Source organism: Passer montanus, unplaced genomic scaffold (genome assembly GCF_014805655.1).
Source record: "Passer montanus isolate IOZ18808 unplaced genomic scaffold, ASM1480565v1 scaffold18, whole genome shotgun sequence".
In the NCBI taxonomy this organism is placed as follows: Eukaryota; Metazoa; Chordata; class Aves; order Passeriformes; family Passeridae; genus Passer; species Passer montanus.
Window position 1 is genome coordinate 11,679,636 of NW_024365381.1, and position 17,868 is coordinate 11,697,503.

Consider the following 17,868-nt stretch of genomic DNA (forward strand, 5'->3'; position numbering starts at 1 on the left):
TTTTACAATCCTGGTGGAACTTTTCTGCCATTAATTTGTCTTAATAACTCTGTGATAATTTATCAGTGTTTTCAACTCCTCTTAACTTCTGGGCAAGTCCACTTCAGAGATAATTGCATTCCCTCATATGTGTTGTCATGCTGGTGCTATAAATGCATGAAATCTGCCAAGAGCAGCACCCATTACAGTGTAAAGAGCACTTTTTAGGCTTTTTGGTTCACTATTGTTAACGGTACTTAACAGATTGCTACCCAGGAAAATGCTACTGTCAACAGAACACCAGTCTGTGCTGTAAAATGTAGAGAACAGTGATAGATAGAGGGGTGTTTAAAGACTGTAAGTTGTACTAGGAACATAAGAGTAAAATTCAGTTATTTTTCTACTTCAGGCTTTATGTACTCCAGGTATTTCAAGGCGTGGAAAAATTGCTTGGAAGGTTCCTGACACTCAGGCTTTGCTACTGTTACACTCTCCTATGTTCTGTTGCATGCAATTAAACGTGGGAGTGGAAGATAATAAAAAACTAAATCAAAACCATCGATGTAAGAATTTATTTTAGCTAACAACAAAGTTCTTCCATCTTCCTGGAAGTACATTTGACTTTGTCCTCTCTTCTGTAGAAGAGGTGTCAGAATTTATAGTTGTGACTCATCAGCTCCTTTGCTTTCTTGCTGGTGTGCATTGGTTTCCGTACAAGATGTCTCTAAAGCATTTGAAATTTAAATTACCTATAATATGTCCTTGTGCTGTGAAAAAGACTTTGTTGCCTCATTTGTTTAGACAGAGCGCATAGAAGCTTTTGTATGTGTGGGAGAAGGAAAGAGAAGCTCTTTTTTATGGTTAAGTAAAAATACCCAGATGTAGGGGAGGATAAAAATTATTTCTAGAGAACTGCAAATGAGTCATGTCATGCTTAATTCAATACCAAAATAACCTCAGAACATTTCCAAGGCATCAAAATTCTATAACCTTATGAAAGTAATAGGCAGGAGATACCCTTTGCATAAAATAAACACTGAATTATAGAAAGACTTAGGTTGTAGAATCTCTGAAACCCATCTAGTGTGACCTACCCAAAAGAATGTCAGCATCAGTACTTTTGTAGACATCTTTTTTCACAAAGTATATCTTTACATGTAAGCTTGACTAAGACAGTTATATTTCTGACTATTTAAGGAAGGATAATTATATATATTTTTTTTTAAAAATCGGTTAAATGCTGCAGAGAGCATCCAAAACAGGAGTGTGTGTGGGGCAGACAAACCTCCACTGGAAATTATTTAGGTGTCCTTGGTCTGTGTTAGGAATGGAATAGGTACCCCTAGGCATCTCTTGCAGGAATAGTTCTCTCTTAATAGCCATTGACCATTTAGTGATCCTTTGTAGTTTGCTCCTTAAGACTGCACAAAATAAAACCAGATTTGAGCAGTGCAAGAAGAGCTCAGAACGAGCTGAATTGAAAACTGCAGCTCTTTCTGTGTGTCAGAGCAATGAGGTAATGATGCATGCAGCTGATGCCCCTTATCCCTTTGCCCTTTTTGTTCTTCATCCTTTTCTTTTTCCTTGGTTTGTTTCACAGCTTAACAAATTTGAAATGAAGAGTCGGTTAAGTCGCTTTGTCGCTGAAGAGCCTCTGGACGTGCCTCTGCCGAGGGAGGAAGCCACGAGGCTGAGCACGGAATCCTTCCGGCTGTGGGCTGTGGCTGCCGGCTACGGGCAGGCCTGCGACCTCTACAGGTGCAGCAGGAGGCTGGAGACCTGGGGGTGGGGGGCACGACCAACACCCTGTTCAGAGGGGCAAAGGGAGGGCTCTATTCCCTTCAGCGTGTCTCAGCTCACTTTCTCTTGTCTCCTGCAGTAAAGCTCAGTTTCTAAGGGCATTCATGCTGTGTATTGCCTTCTTCTGGTTGTTCACAATCTCCTGTGTTTAAGCACTGCTATTTTGTTGTTTCTGCTTTGCAGTGGGTGACCACTGTAGCTTTTTAGGGTTGCATCTTTTTCCCCTTGAAGGGATGAATAATCTGTGCTTGTATGAAAACAAAACACGTGGTTTGCAGCACACCCAGGACTGACTGTGCTTGACCTAGGGGCAGTCTGTGGGCAGCGGTGCTGCAGACAAACTGCACAACGCATCGACTTCCAGGTCGGGACAAGTTCTTGTGTTTGACTGCCAAGGTCTGCACCTGGTGTAGGTCTGACCTTTCGCAAGCATTAAATCTGCTTCCTGTAATTGCATTGAATTGGAAGGAGAGAGATGGCTGTGGAGTTGCTCTGAAGTGGAGTAAACGGGAGGCCAGTATTGAGTTTCAGAAGGGAGATTCTCATCCACAGCAGCATTTTGTGTTCTTCGGGACAATCTGATGTATGATTTAAAAAGAGTAAAAACTGTATATACTATTTTAGCAGTGTAAATAATGTTGAGGAAAGAAACAGCAGAAGATTCCTTAACATTGCAAAATTATAAGTGTGGCTGAGAATCTGAGAACCATTCCCCAGCAAGAATTAAATCAAAGTAGTTTTTTCAAGAGATAATCGAAGTGCATAGAGGCAAAGTATTAGGTAAGTCCCATTCAGATGAAATTGGAATAGCAGTAGTCGTCCTTTGTCATCTTTTTTTCTATGTCAGTTATTTTTGTTATTGTGGTGGTGGTGATGGTTCTCATAATCAAATTTTAGCAATCTTTATAAATAAATAATTTGAGAGTGTAAAGAAGATAAAGCCAGATTCTTCCAGTGGAAAGTGAAGAGCCAATGGGCACAAATGGAAATACAGGAAATTCCACTGAAGTGTTTTTACTGTCATCTTTACTAACTTTACTGTAAAGGTGATCAAATACTGGAGCATTATTGCACAGTAAAGTACTGAACTCTTCATTCTTGAAGATACTCAAAATCTGACTGGATATACCCCTGTGCAATCTTGGTCTTGCTGGTCTGTCTTGAACAGGGAATTGAAGTACAAATGATTTCCGGAGACCCTTTCCAACCATATCCATTCTGTAATTCATACTACAGTGATCTCTACCCTGTGCTGGTGAGGATACTGCAGTCCCTGCCTGAGTTGCTCAATGAGAAGAGCCCTGTGGTTGAGTTGTCTGTGCAACGAGCTGCAGCAGTGGTTTCTCTGTTGACACATGTGACACAAACAGCAGGATACACAGCAGAGCTGCAGGCCAAGTTGAGCAGGTAGGCTCTCTCCATTCTGTGCATCCCAGTAGCTGGCATCCCATGTTCCCTTTCTTTGGTTTGGAGACCTGGCTGTCACCTTTCCCCCCACCCCCCCTCATTTTCAGTTGTTTACTGTCCCACATGTGAGCCCCTGCATGATGGGGTGTATTCCCTCTGACACAAGGTCAGAAGTAGTGTCTGGTCTGACAGCTATGCTTGCTAGCATGGCCAGAGGCAGGAGTCAAAATATGCATTAAGCTAGGGGGCATAAAGGGCACTGTTAGCCAAATGCCCTGCTGAAAGGAGCTAGGAAGCTGCTTGGAACTTCTCTTGGAAGTAAAGAAAGTGAATGTCTTGAGGTTTGGAGGAAAGAACCTCTCTGCAGAAGCCAAGATGAGTCGGGATTAAGAGGTGTTTGGTTTTGGTAGACATCAAAGCAGTAGCATCTGTTGCAAACACAGGTACTTCTTCAGGTGGAAAACAAGAAACTCTTTAACTAAAGTTGAGTACTGAGGTAGCATTGCTGGTAAAGCTAGAGCATAGTTCAGGGGCAGAGTGGTGTAGGAGAGGAAACTTCAGCTTTTTAAAGTACGTTCTGCGTTTATCATTTCTGCCTAAATTATTTGGTCTAAGTTGTGGGACTATGCAAGGACTTTTCCCTTAGTTGTGCTATTGGATATAATTTTCTAGACTACATCTTTCTATTAAAATTGATGACTTAGAGACAGTTGTTTGATATTTTTTGCTATCCTGTGTCATTCTTCCACTGGGTTTCAGCAATAACTCAGAAGATAGCGAACCGATCCCACCTCCTCCAGTAGCATGGAGTCAAGTGTCAGGCTTACAGCCCTTCCTTGAGACAAGTCTGAAAAAAATCCTTCAGCAGCTGTCCCAGACAGAAACTTGGCAAACTCTCCAGCCTCTGACCACGACTTGTGTGATCTTCTTGGGAGTTTATTACAGTGCTTACAGCCAACAGGTAAGGCCTGAAAATACAGGCTGTCTTCTCATCTCACCAGCATCAGGTTGTGTATTACCTCTGAAAACTGGAACTTACAGGCAGTACTGAAAAAGATGGATATTAAGGCATCAAGCTGAGCACTGATTTTGTTTCCACAGTTCATATCTAGGCTGCATGACATTCAGGGTCACTTAAGTCCGCTAACCCCATACATTAGCAGTGCCAAATATCTGTCTTCCTTTTTTGTCCTTTCATTCTTTGGGATCAGGGTCTCAATCAAGGTGTATGGTAGTGCTGTGATTGTTCTGACTTACTACAGAGCTTCAAAGCGTGAAGCAAATACAATATAATTTTATTTGACAGCCGTATTTCCTAGTGGGATAAATCAAGTCATGCATTTTTGCATTTGCTTTGGTCTGAGAGCTTACATGTGGACACCTACACTGCAATCATCTGGGTGGAAGACTGAGCTTTAAGGGTCGTGCTGTATGAACTTTGGATAAGAAATAAGAAAGATAAATTTGTTGCACCACTGACATTCAAGGTCAAATTCTGTATCACACAGTTGTGGTATGTAATTATCTTTAAAAGTGTGTGTTCTGAAGGTGACATGTCAATGTGATGCTATTGAAGAATAATGTCTTACACTTTAGCTACCTTAAAGATTCATGTTCTGAAGATAAATGCAATTTTCCTCTTTACTGCCCAACTGACATGCCTGAGTTCTAACTTGGGAGAGCTATGTTGAAGGTGTGGGGGTAATTTAATGGCTGTAGTTATTCACACTTGTGCAGCTCCTCTGAAACTTGCCAAGAGCAACTGAGTTTATTAGTTATGGCTGGGGTGGAAACTGCCAGTATCTCTCAAAAATGTCTTCAGGGCCCCGAAGGTTGGTATACCTTTTACAGGCTGTGATTATGCCCTGAACATTAGAGAACCAGGACAGCCAAGAGTTAAATGCTCCTTTTTAACCTTTACAGATATTCCAGAAGAGTGACTGATGAAACAATTTCTTCAGTCATCAAATTGTGCTGGGTGTTTGAATTTCCACTTAAAGAGAAGTTCAGACATTTACCTGTAGTTAGCTGATTGAAAAAAATTGTATGTAGCATGCTTGAATAGATAAGTGCAAAAAAAAATCAACTTGTATAGTAATTAGATTAGTATATGCTGGGATCTTCTTGGAATATTTTTGTTAGACTATTAAAAACTAAGGTTAACATCTTTACAAAGGTTTTACTGATTTCTGGAGGCAGCTTTCACCTGGGGGAAAATCAGATTTTATGTAATGGAAATGAGTATTTCTGTAACCCAAAGCAGCATTCTAATGAAGATAAAAAGTGTTAAAATTTGCCAGTGTGTTTCTTCAACCTGGAGTATTGTTTACTGGGGTCAGAAGAACTTGGATGATTCTCTAAAAGCCACAGTTTCTCTCCTGTGCAGTGTCATGCTTTGATGGTCAATCACACTTTATGCGGCTGATGTTTTTGGTTTGGTTTGGTTTGGTTTTTTGGAGACCCTCATGGTGCCACTCAGATTTCTTAAGGTAGTTCTGATCACCTTTGTGTCATCTTCAATTTGAATAGAAACATGTAGATGGTAGGGAGAGGAGGGTTTACCTAAGTTTTCATTTAGGTAATCTTGATTCCAAGGATCTCATATCTTGCTTCCAGCCAATTAAGAATTTCTGGGCATGCACTTTAATGCTTGAGTGTGAGAACACCTTGAGGTGCCAGCTCTCAGCTTCCACACTATGAGCAGTGAGGCCAGCTGTAAGCTAGAGCTGTACCACTGTGTAGGTGATGGGGTCTGGCAAAAAGATAGTAAATGCAGAGGAAGTAAATAAATCAGTGTGTCTTTTTGCTATCACTGGATGCTATGGTCATTCACTCTCTTTTCATGTCATTGTCCGTGTCTTCTACAGCCATCAGTCAATCCAGTTGATTGCTTAGAGGAACTGGAACGTTTGACATCGGAGGTGCTGCAGCCCCTTCTCAGCCAGCCAGCCATAGACAGCATGTGGGACTTGCTCAGGTAAAACCATTCCACTGCTAAGATGCTGTTGTCAGAAGCTAAGGGAGCCCCATTTCTACACTGTACTGTGTGGCAGCTCCCCCCCACCTCCCCTTTTCCCTGTGCAATATGCCCCAGGTATGGGAGTTTGATGTGTCGTAGGGCTGTGTCTACACCCTGCTTTGTCCTCTCAACCCTCATAGAAAAGGCATGATGGCTGCAGAGGTTTGCAGCTCCTCCTTTTCTACTGGTGCTGCTGCATCTCTGCTTTGCCATGTAGCTGGGGTCTTCGTATCAATTTCAGATTATTTTAGTTACTCTTGGTTTGATTCTTCTTTGGTTTCACTGGTCTAAAAAAATAGCACAAGTAGCATTAGTTGAGTTGTCTTACATGATGAGGTGAGTGTGTGTGTTCACGTACTGTTCATGTGCTCTGTGTTGTGCTGCTTATATGAAAGAATTTAACTAGATTCAAACCTTCAAGCTCCTGCAGAGCTTCACTAGGGCTTTGAAAACCCCTGCAGAGAAGTGCAAGAACAGATACCAAACTGTTCTTCCAGACATTTGGATAACATAAGCTCTGGCTCTGGGAATAGTTAAGCACTGCAGATATTCTGTCTTTGTGCTGTAGAGGGAGCCTCCTTACTAGGCTGTGATTGATCATCTGGAGTGGGGAATCTAAAAGGCCTGACTTGCACTCAGAGAGGCATCTGCCTGTGAGCACATCTGATATAAAGGGCACTTGAAACTGTTGTTTTCAAGTGGTATTTGAATGGCCACCAGACAGTTTGGCCCATGTTCTTTCATGACTGAAACTGAGCTCTGAAGCTCTTGGCACCAGAGCTTCCAACACAAGAGCACTCATTAGACCCTTTTCTGCCTGTCTTTGCAGTCTGAAGACAATGGATTTGGTCAGGCTATAAAAGCTTATCCACAGGAATTCTCACTGTTATCAACACTGGCTGGTAAATACATAGTCAGCAGATCTCTGCCCTAATGTTTTTACAATTTTGTCTAAACTTTCTGGGCAGTTTAGGTCCAGGAGTTCGGGGTACTTTGTGAGCCCCACATGTGTTTATCCACATGTAATACCAGTGTTAGAAAGAGCAATGCATTTAAGCAATTCGTTTCTGCCACAGAGTAATGATGTGGATCTTTGACAAGATTTGCCCTGTTACTCCATTTTACCATTGAGCAGCTTGCTCGTGATCACTCTTCTTTCTGGTGGTCTTACCTATACAGACATGATGTATCTACTCTGGGCCCCGTAAGCACTGCTGGTGTGGGAGTTTGTGGTTTCACCTGCAGAGAGCACATGTGCAAAGAGTGGGTCTGCACAGTCATGTCCATGTACATTAAAGCTATATTCTTTCTGAATGCAGTTTAAAAATATGCATTTCATTAGTACATAAAGAGCAGCATTTTTGCAAAGTCAATTTTAGATATAATCTGGCTTTTTGGTGTTGCCTACAAGTATGTTATTGAAATGTCTTGAGTGGGTGGGCAGCCTTATTAGCCTGGTGTGCGTATGTATGTGGGGAATGGCGTATTTTTTTAATATCAAAGTCCAGCACTTTCAAGTATTTGACATCAGAGATGCGTCACTGCATCAGTATTTCTGCTCATCATGACCAATTTAGCTGAAGAGTTCCTGACAGCTCACTGGCATTAGCTTGTGTGGCAGTAGTGCTTGGGGTACCAGCTGAGACACTGGCTTTTTGCTTTCACTGTCTTCAGGGCTTCCATTTTACTGCAATGTGTGGTACAGTTCAGATAGATAGCAACATTTCAACAAGACAGTTCCTCAGCACTATGAATGCTTTTGACCCCTCTCTGTTTATTTCTTCACACAGGCCATGTTCTGCTTTGTGCAACCCTCTGTCCTGTTCTGTGGCACCAGAATCTGTCAGCAGCATTGCATCTCTGAGTTGCACTGGAGGCAAACCTCCTTTGAGTCTGGTTGGCTCCAAGTCACCTTTCCCCTTCCTCACTGCCCTCTTATTTCTCATCAATAACATCACTCACATTCACAAGGGTCTGACCAGCAAGGTGAGAATAAACTTTTTCACTGTAAATTCTAGATTAATGATGATATACTTGTGAGGGAGGTTAGTATTTGTACCTTCCCAGGCATAAAAGAGATGTTAGAAGGACTGTTAAAAGCAAATTGTTGTGCATTTTTATTTTAAAAATATTATAGAGAGAAACAGCTCAACTTTCAGAACAAATGGGATGAGGATCAGAAAAATATCTTGTCTTTGAATTCCAATATTCAGTTGACACCAGGAAACTGGAATTACAGAACAGGTGATGCTTAAAGGATGTGCTTATAAAGAATGTTGAGAAGAGTTGAATAGCTGTTGTTTGGCTAAGCAAAACATAAAATTTTAGTGTCAGTGGAAGAAAAGCATGGTTGAAGCATATATAACAAAGAAAAATGGGGTAATATTAAAGAAGAGAATGAGTGCTACTGATGAGGGTCCTTCCTTCTTTGGTTTTTTCTGAATTTTTAGAATGAGTGAATCATGGAAGATTTCAGACTCTAAAGAGCAAATGTCTGAGCCCTAGAAAGATAGAATGCGTAGCATAAGATTTCTCAAAGCCTTCCTGTGTGATCCTGTGTTGAATCAGCTGATTGGCTACTAATGGAAATATCTGTCCAGATAAGGGAAAACCATTTTAAGCCACTGGCCAGATTTCTGCCTTACAGAACATGATGGAAAATGTAGGCAGTGACTGTTGGTTGTCTGTGATGGGGATGGTCATGATGGATGCAGGTGAGCCCTGAGGAAGAAAAGCAGATATTTATTAGGCTAGTCTTAAATATGACTTTTGGAGTAGCCAACAGGAAATGTTATGTGAGAGGAGGTAGGAGGTGGGCCTTGAATAGGTCTGTGTTTTGCTTTCCTCCAAACACAAACGGTCTTAATATTATTTGTCTCCACTTGTGATTCCTTTATAGTACAGCTCTGTGCTGGGCTTCAGAGGCTTGAAGGATTATCTGCATCAAAGCTGGCAGAGTGGACCTCCCTCTGTGACTCCCTCATCTGCGTGGATCCTGCGCCATGAATATCACCTGCAGTACTTTGTGTTAGCATTGGCTCGGAGAATGGTATCATTAGCAGTCCTTTCATTTTTAACTCCAAGGAACTGACTTCTCTGGCAGCTGGTCTTCATGTCCCTGTTCTTTCTTGTGTCTGACTTAGGTCTGGTGACTCTTCTGCTGACTTTTATGACCCATTAGCAAATAACATCTTTCTAGTTACTGATGTGGGGATTTAGTTTCAAAATACTTTGGATGGAAAAAATATATTTTTGCCTTTCTTTGGGATAAAGTAAGGACCAAGTTTTCAACTATGCTGCTAAAAAAAATCTGGCTATCTAAGGCAGTCGGGAGAAGCAGAAATATCTCTTGGTATGCTGACAGCTCTTGCAGTCTGCCTCAGTCTTTCACTTTGCAGTGAGATCTGTGTCTTGTTTGACCCTCCTGTCCTTGTTGATTGTCTTGTTGACAAATGCTTTTGTCTGCTGTTTTGTTTCCTGTACAGGCAGGCACTTGTCCGGATTACACCCAGCATGCCTCGCTCCATCACTGTGTTGCCATGGCATTGCTAAGCCGTCTGTTGCCAGGGAGTGAGCATCTGGCTCACGAGGTCCTACTGGATCTTGCCTTTAATCCAGAGTTTCTTCCGTAAGCTTTGCATTTTTTTCCTTTTTCTAGTCTGGTATGTGGGAAAACATGGGGAAAAGGGAAAAAACACGTTTGCACTGCAATTTTGTCATAATTTTTGGCCTTTAACAGGGCCTGTAGTTAAATTTTACTTACTCACTGGCATATTCTTCTGGCATGGAGCCTTCTAATCAGGCAAGCACAGTGGTTGCATATTTTTCTCTGATGTACCACTGTTGAGAAATGTGACCAGTTTCTTTTGATTTCCTCTGTGACAAGGCTTGTGTGATTCCTGGTAGAACTGGTCCTCTCTAAGGCTTAGCATCTTCCATCCTGAGAGCAGGGAGTCTAGAAAATAAATGAGAATTTGACATAGCCTGAAAGCTCAATGAATCTTCCTCAAACTCATTTTAATCAAGTTTACTGATTTGACAAATGCCATGTCTTCTACTTTACACTGGAAGAACTCATGGGCATCTCAAATATCAATCCTCTCATATCGGGGCAAGAAGATGGTAGCAGTTTATCTTGTTCATCTCAATCTGTTTGAAATTAGCCATGGTGTATCCCTGTAGGAGGTTGAACCAAGGTGTTGCAAGGAGGTACTATGTTTTTTCAGAAAAAAGGAGAATTTGTTAGTGGATTTGTTTGTGTGGTGGTGTTTTGGTTTTTTTGTTGGGTCAACAAAATGATGAGTCTTTGGTCTGGATTGTGGCATATGGATTTGACAAACACTCCTCCACATGCACAGTTTCTATCAGTCTGTATGACTCTCCTAACCTTGCCACTGCCAGCTGCAAAGCTTTTGTTTTGAGAAATGTCTTACTGGTTTGTGTAGGCCTTATCTGATATGCAGTGTTTCATCTCAGCACTCTCATGTCTGTGTTGGTAAGTAGGCTGCCTCTCTGGACAAGGGATTTCAGGCTCCGCACTAGACACTGGCATTGTGTGGAGGGTTTTCATGGCACAGCCTCAGTGCTGCTGACGCAAATGTGGTTCTGTGAATTCCCTCTATATACCAAGATAGCTGATGCTTTGCAGGCCCTCTGTATTAGAAGAGTTCAATGATGTAGTGTTGAGTGCTCTGCCTATACTACTCTTCCTGTTCCAGGAAGACTATAGAGATGAAATAATGTGTTGTGTTATTTGTTTGGCATTTCAGGGTTTTTTTGTTTGTTTCTTAAACTGTTGTCTTTACCTTACAGTGAAGGGAAAGCTGGTGGGCCAGAGGCAGCTGACTTCTCTGATATTCTGCATCTGGGCACCAGTGCCAAACTGGCACAGCCTGGCTCTGCAGCAGCATTTGTTCCAAAGGTTACTCGTGGTGCCCTGCTGAGAGAATCGTACCAGAATCTGCCCTCCATTCGTTCCTGCTACCTCTCCCACTTTGTCCACTTGCAGCCCACCCTTAGGCGTTCTCAGGCATCCTACCAAGGGCAGAATTACCTCATCCAGTCAATGCTGCTTCCTGAGGTCAAAGGGCCCATCCTGCCTTCAGACTGGCCATTCTTTCCACTTATCAGCCTCTACAACAAAGTGACTAATGCAGAGACACGTGGGGCTATACTGAACTCTCTCCCACTTGATCTCATCAACACTGTGACCTGGAACCTGCAGTGGGTCTTGTTGCTGGAAACCTGGCGTTGTAAAATCCTTCAGAGCATCCCGACTGCTGCCAAACTTGCTCGGCTTATGTGTGTCTTCCTCACTGGCAGTGACCTCTTTCTAGAAGCACCAATCCACCGCTACACAGCTGCCCTTCTCTCTGTGTATTGCCAGCCCAAGGTCCTGGACTCCCTGAACTTGGATGCTCCTCTCCCTGGTTTGGCATCCTTCCACGATCTCTATATAAGTCTCCTAGAGCAATTTGAGGGTGTCTCCTTTGGAGATCCACTCTTTGGAGTCTTTGTTCTTCTACCTCTGCAGAGGCGTTTCAGTGTTCATCTGCGTCTCTCTGTTTTTGGGGAGCACACAAATATCCTGCGGGCGCTGGGAGTGCCGTTACAGCAGGTAATCCTGGCTTATGGTAATTGCCTGTCACTACATGTTTCTGTATTACTGGGCTCTTGACTGTGATTCTCAAACCTTGATTTATGTGTTTATGTGGAGGGCAGGAGCTGTGAAATTGCTCAGTCTTCACTGGAAACTGTCCCAAACTTTGCTTGGTTTAACCACTGAGAGTCTTCTAATTTACAGAAGGGCTGGTCACACCCTGTGTTTTGCTAGCAACTACCTTTCCCTTCAATAAGTTTTCACACCTTGGTGAGAACTTTTTCCTTGCCCATGCATAGACAAATTGTCATTTTCCCTCTCAGCCATCTTTCCACATATCGTTATACTGGAGTTGTGCTCTGCTGAGTAACAGCAAGAAAATTTGGTCTGTCAAGTGTAGGTCTGCATTTCTTTTGAGTTAGCAGAGCACAAGAGATAGAATTTAGCAATGCTGTCAAAAATACTCTGTCTTCTTACTTTATAAGTGCTCATCTTATCTGTGCCAAAAATCAGCTGCAGTGATAGGACCAGTAAAACATCTCTCCATAAAGCTGAAGAGGTCTTGACAAGACTGTCAAGGCACGTCGGGGTGGGCTGTAGCAACTCTGCTGCAAATGGGGATCACACTGCTGGGGTAACATCGCGTTGCAGGGGGGCATGCACAAGGAAGGGCACTCTAGAAGTCATTAACTTCTCACCACTTAGACCCTGACAAAAATTGTAATGTTGCCTCTGGATGGGTTTGTTGCAGTTTCCTGTGCCTCTTGAGCGCTACACTTCCCCTCCTGAGGATAACCTGAACCTGCTGCGACTCTACTTCCGAACGCTGGTCACTGGTGCGCTGCGCCACACCTGGTGCCCTGTTCTGTACGTGGTGGCCGTGGCTCATGTGAACAGTTTTATCTTCTCCCAAGAAAACACATCACAGGTGGGTAACAGACAGCAGAGCTTTAGGACCGCTGTCTTTGGGTTTTGCATCTGCTCTCCCTCCAAGTCCAGTGTGCCTTGCAATGAATCACTGACCTTCAGGATTTGAAAAGCAAATGTGTTGAGGTCTCATCAGCTGTTTGAGGATCTGCATACAAGGCAGCAGCTTTTGTTCATTATACCCTAATGCACTTGCATTAATGGTAGCTAGTCCTACCTAAATCTTTGAAGTCAGCAATTATGTGTTCTGTGGTGTTGGGGGAAGAATTAGCAGAAATAATAAGGAAGGTGATCAGACAGAGAGAGCTTGTAATATATTTGACCTCTGCCGTAGCAATCTTAAGGTGCAAAGTACTCTTTTCTTTGACTTTGCCTAAGTAACCAAGCAGAAGCCCTCCTTGAGGCCTCTATCAGTGAATAGCTGTGCTAACAAGACTTCACCTCTGATCTGCAATTCTACTTGAAGGTTGAGAAGTCAGCTTCAGAGATTCAGATCAGGGAAAGGAGCAGAGAGGCAAGATTTGAGTGATAAGACATCTCAAGCACATTCTGCTGGAACAGGCTGCTCATCATTATAATGAACAAGTCATCCTGGAGTGCTGTATGCCCCTGGGCAAAGGTATTACTGCACCATATTAAGGAAAGTATGTGTTTTGTTCCCAGGAGACAGATGCTGCTCGGAAAAGTATGCTGCGGAAGACGTGGCTGTTGGTGGATGAGGTAAGATTTGTAAGATTCAGCTTGTACTGCTGGGAACTAAGTTTTCCATATGTGGTACTCTTACAGACTTATATTTGGCTTTGAAATTTGTGTTTAGTTATGTTGCTAATTTGACAATGAGAGGAGATTAGCAGCAGGATTTTGGCCTGCAATATCTGTAAATATGCTTAACCAGTTCTCGTAGTAATTGACCTCAAAACACTGAGCCTGTTGCAACCTAGATGAATCTCCTGTACTGTATTTCCATGCCTCTTGTCCAAGCAGCATTATATCTGGATAGCTAGAGATATTAGAGGGATGGTTGTAGCAGAGTTATGAATAGGTGGCCAGCAGTGATCTTTCTTAACTCTTAGTTGGATGCTTCCCCTGAAAAGAGCAGGACAGATATAAGGTTTCTGTATTTTTCAAGGAGTTTGCAAAAATCTGTCCTCTGTGGGACAGAGCTAGGTCATTTGGCCGTCTGTGATTTGTGTCCAGGGTAAATTATTAGATCACACTCAAAAATCCACTTGGGTTTCTGGCAAGAAGTCATTGTGAGGGGCTGTTGAGGAGACAATGGAGTTGAGTTTAGAAGAGGAATTCTCATGCAAAAAAAAAAAAAAGTGAATTTTAGTGGAAGAAACTTGCCTTTTATAGCTCTTGTATTGAAGATGATGTACTTAAATATCTTGGGTATGATGGAATTGTACTATTTGCAGATTTGCTGTGTTGTGTTGCAGATGGTAGAAAAGATTAGATACATTTCTGTTTTGTTTTTCAGAACTTGAAAAAGCACCTGCTGTACTACAGACTGGTGAATGCAGAGAGTCCTTTGGGATTTGACCTTTATGAGCAGCTCCCTCCCATACGACTGAAGTACCTGCAGATAGTGACACAGAAAGAAATTACAGAGAATGCACCATCACTAGACTCATAGCAAAGCACTTGTGCAAGAAGAGGGCCAAGGTGAAGAATGGAAAAACTCAATTTACACTTCACTGATGAAACTACTTTCAGTTCAGATGGTTTTAGTGTTTTACCTGGACACACTTAGCATCTTTGCCTAGTGAAGCACTAGTAGAATGCTCCCAGCCCTGTAGAACATACATGCTATCAAGATTTGACAGCATGTGTGTGTGACCTCTCTGTCATGGATGATGGAGCATTTTCCTCCATTCTCCTTCAAGTTGTTCTGCTTTTTCCCAGAGGAGTGAGAATGTGTCTGAAAGCCACTGGACTGTTGAATAAACTGAAGGACCTGGAAAAGCTGTTTTGTTCATTCAGGCTGGAAACCGGGTTCTCAGGATAATGTCTGTTTTCCCCAGATTCTTCCATTGCTTTTTTTGTACCTTGGATTTTGCATGGTCCTTTTCTCACACTATACCCTGCAAACAGAATGACAGTGTGACAAGGAGGAATCTGGTCCTGAGAGGTTTAACATACATACAAGCAGTTTCTCCAAGGTAGTGTTCTGTGCATGCACTCAGTAACACAGATGTATTTTGTCAGGCCTCTAAGAAATATGAATTCCTAGTGCAGTGGTACTGAATATCCTGCCTTGGCTGTCTTTTGGATGGTCTCTGAACTCCTTTCTTTTCTCCTTTAATTTGAGTACATGTATAACAAGATCAAAAATAATTTCTTTGCAGGCCATAATGCTTGGCAATAACTACCCTTCATTAGAGAAAAAAAAAAGGTATCTGCTTGTTTAGTTAGAATCTGTATTGGTTGCCCTCTGAGAAGAATGCAATTTAAATTTTGAAGTGGAGTTTCCTAGCTCAAACCTAATTTTAAAAATGTCTAATTTAATCCCACTTCTACATCCAAATTCTGAATTGCAGCCTCAGACACAAAGGCTGCCAATACAGAGCCCTAAAAAGGGCCATGTAAATTCCAGAATTTCCTCTATGTGTGTGCTCTCACTGAGTGTTCTCTTAATATTTTTGCATGGTCACTCTGGCAGGCTTTTGTTTGCAGAACTCAACTTTTACAAACAAAACTTTTTAAAGAGATTTCTGATGTTCTGTTCTTATGAATAAATTCCTCTGGAAGGTTCAGGGTGATACCTGGTCTGAAGAGCTCAGTCTCTGTCTTTACCTGTCAAAGAGGCCAAGCTAGCTTCCCTCTGAAGAAAGCAGGCCTGTGTTAACCTTGCTCCAGTGAATGTCCCAGCAGGAGTGAGAATCACTGTTAATAGGCTCACTTGTTGTGACTGAAATTGTTCATACAAGAAACAAATTCCAACTTAATGGAATCAAAGAATCATTGAGTTTGGAAAAGAAAAGACCTTGTGTCCAGCCATAATACAGTATCTTTCTTTCACCTGACAGTCGTGTTGCTGCCCCCTCAAATGCCTGCATAATCATGTAAGGCTTAAGGCATTTGTGACTGATGCTGTCATTGTATTGGCAATTTTCTAAGTGTACCAGTCCCCTTCCTTAGGTTGCCAGAAAATAGCCAGTTTCATTTTTTTCCCCTGTATTTCAGATAGGAAATGGGCAGAACTGGTGTTTCTTTCCAATCTTTTTTTTTTTGGCCTTCCTTTTGATCTGTGGTTTCTCTCTGCAGCAGGTCGGTGTCATGTAAAATAACAAAAGCACAGTGGTCCAACAGGATTTTTTTGTTGTTGTTAATTATTTTAAAAGTATTTGATGTGATTAAAAGTCTAATCAAAGTCATTCAAGTTTTAATCTGTCTAGATGGTGAGAGCCCAGCAGTTGTCTTTCAGAGCAATGGATGGTAAAACTGGAGGACTTCTAACTGCCCATTTAAGAGCAACCTTCATCAAGGACTCTACCTTTTGCTCTTCAGACCACCAGTTACAAAATCTCTTCCAGTCCTTTGTGGGATGCAAAGTTGAATTTTGTAGTGTGTACAGGATGTAAATAAATATTTTGATAGCTCTGCAGGAGTGTTTTTAAAATCTCAAAAATATTTTTAAAATCAAAAAAATACTTTTGAGTCTTTCTTGAATTTGGATAGTTCTGTTTGCAGTTTATCAGTATCCTGGGACAGCTGCTGCCTTAAAGAGTTCTGCTAAACTTTGGAGCTCTGTAAGAAAGCTCCTCAAGCCAAAAATTCCATCCTGCTTGTGTGATGGGTCAGTAACACAGTGTACCAAATTCTGTGTGTACTTGGGGAAGGTGCAGGGTGGCATGATGTGATTTGACACATGCCCCAGGTGGGAGGACTGTCCACAGATGGTATTTGAAATTATGATGCAAGTGTCAACAGTGGAGAGAAGGAAAAGAATGGATCCCAAATAGTTCTGCAAGCCACAGTGATACACAGAAAATTCCAAGGATGCTGCATATGAGCTGTAAGCTTTCCAAACGTTGACTGTCACTTGAGATGGTACATGAATATTTTAAGGCTTTTGGCAATTTTGTGTGTGATTTCCCCACAGAACACTAGAGGGCATTGTTTTATCTAGTTTGAATGCAAGATTTCTCAACCTCAGTGCTGTTGGGACTTGAAATAAAACCAGCCACCCTTACACATTGTTGGAATTTTCTGCATTTTTTATTTTTGCATCTAGTTTTGGAGCAAGTATGGACAATTAAATATTGTATGTGGTGGGTTGCTAAGGACCATACAGGGCTTTGCCAGCAGGAGCATTTTTGAAAAATCATGGTACATTGAATGTGAGATTTAAACTTAAGCTGAATGCAGTCTGAGACAGGACCAAAGCATGCCCATTCTGTTAATCCAGTTTAATCCTGTTCATGGGAAGTGAGGAAATGAAGAAAATTAGAACTGCCCAAAAAATGGACAGTTTGTGTCCTGTGACTTCTTGACTCATTACTGAAGGCTTAAGATTTATTTCAGAAGGAAATAATTCTGCTGAAATAGGACCCACAAATAGGTTTCTGGTGTTGAAGTGGTTCTAACTCAGAAGAACATATGTTGTCTGTATCTCATCAGAAGTCAACAAAACCAGCAACAACTATAAAAATTCCTGCCTGTCTTTTAATTCCTAAAAAGGGCACCCCGTTTTCTGGTCCTTTGTGGCTAGAATTTGCTTGGTTTCACCCAAGCTACTGATGGTGTCCAATGTGGAGAACAGTGGAATCTCTATTGGTACAAATTTATCATGTGCTGGAAGGCAGCAGCAGTGTGGTTTTAAGAGCAAATTGTTGATTGGACTGAAGATCAGTTGAAGCTAATCCTTTTAGCATTGCTGTTGAGTAGGCAGGTGAGAGGGTGGGGCTGTCACAGGTTTGCATCCTATGACTTTAATGGCATTTTACTGAATTTTCCTTTGCATTTTGAAAGGGAAGGAAGAGCTCTCCCATCAGCTTGGAAGCACACCCTTTTGTGCCTAGAAGAAATGGAGTTGATTTGTGATTCTTCAGCTGTGTGAGTGGTTTGAAGTCCTGGAATTTAGAATCCGTATGTGGTGACTTGGCTCACTGCTGAGTAGGGATGGTTCCCAAAA

At 42.0% G+C, this 17,868-nt stretch overlaps 1 protein-coding gene across 4 annotated transcripts in view; it reads left to right on the forward strand.

The window, feature by feature from the left end:
• RPAP1 (RNA polymerase II associated protein 1) overlaps window positions 1-16,919 on the forward strand; it is a 39,287-nt gene extending 22,368 nt beyond the window's left edge. For 3 of the 4 annotated variants that reach the window (XM_039705294.1, XM_039705295.1, XM_039705296.1), the window contains exons 15-25: window positions 1,580-1,737; window positions 3,016-3,186; window positions 3,946-4,147; window positions 6,054-6,163; window positions 7,996-8,191; window positions 9,105-9,254; window positions 9,691-9,833; window positions 11,018-11,822; window positions 12,556-12,732; window positions 13,395-13,451; window positions 14,212-16,919. In XM_039705294.1, coding sequence (XP_039561228.1) covers window positions 1,580-1,737; window positions 3,016-3,186; window positions 3,946-4,147; window positions 6,054-6,163; window positions 7,996-8,191; window positions 9,105-9,254; window positions 9,691-9,833; window positions 11,018-11,822; window positions 12,556-12,732; window positions 13,395-13,451; window positions 14,212-14,367 — 2,325 coding nt within the window. In that variant the 3' untranslated portion in view covers window positions 14,368-16,919. The remainder of the gene's footprint in view (window positions 1-1,579; window positions 1,738-3,015; window positions 3,187-3,945; window positions 4,148-6,053; window positions 6,164-7,995; window positions 8,192-9,104; window positions 9,255-9,690; window positions 9,834-11,017; window positions 11,823-12,555; window positions 12,733-13,394; window positions 13,452-14,211) is intronic. The other variant, XM_039705297.1, reaches the window with a different exon arrangement.
• The last annotated feature ends 949 nt before the right edge of the window (window positions 16,920-17,868 follow it).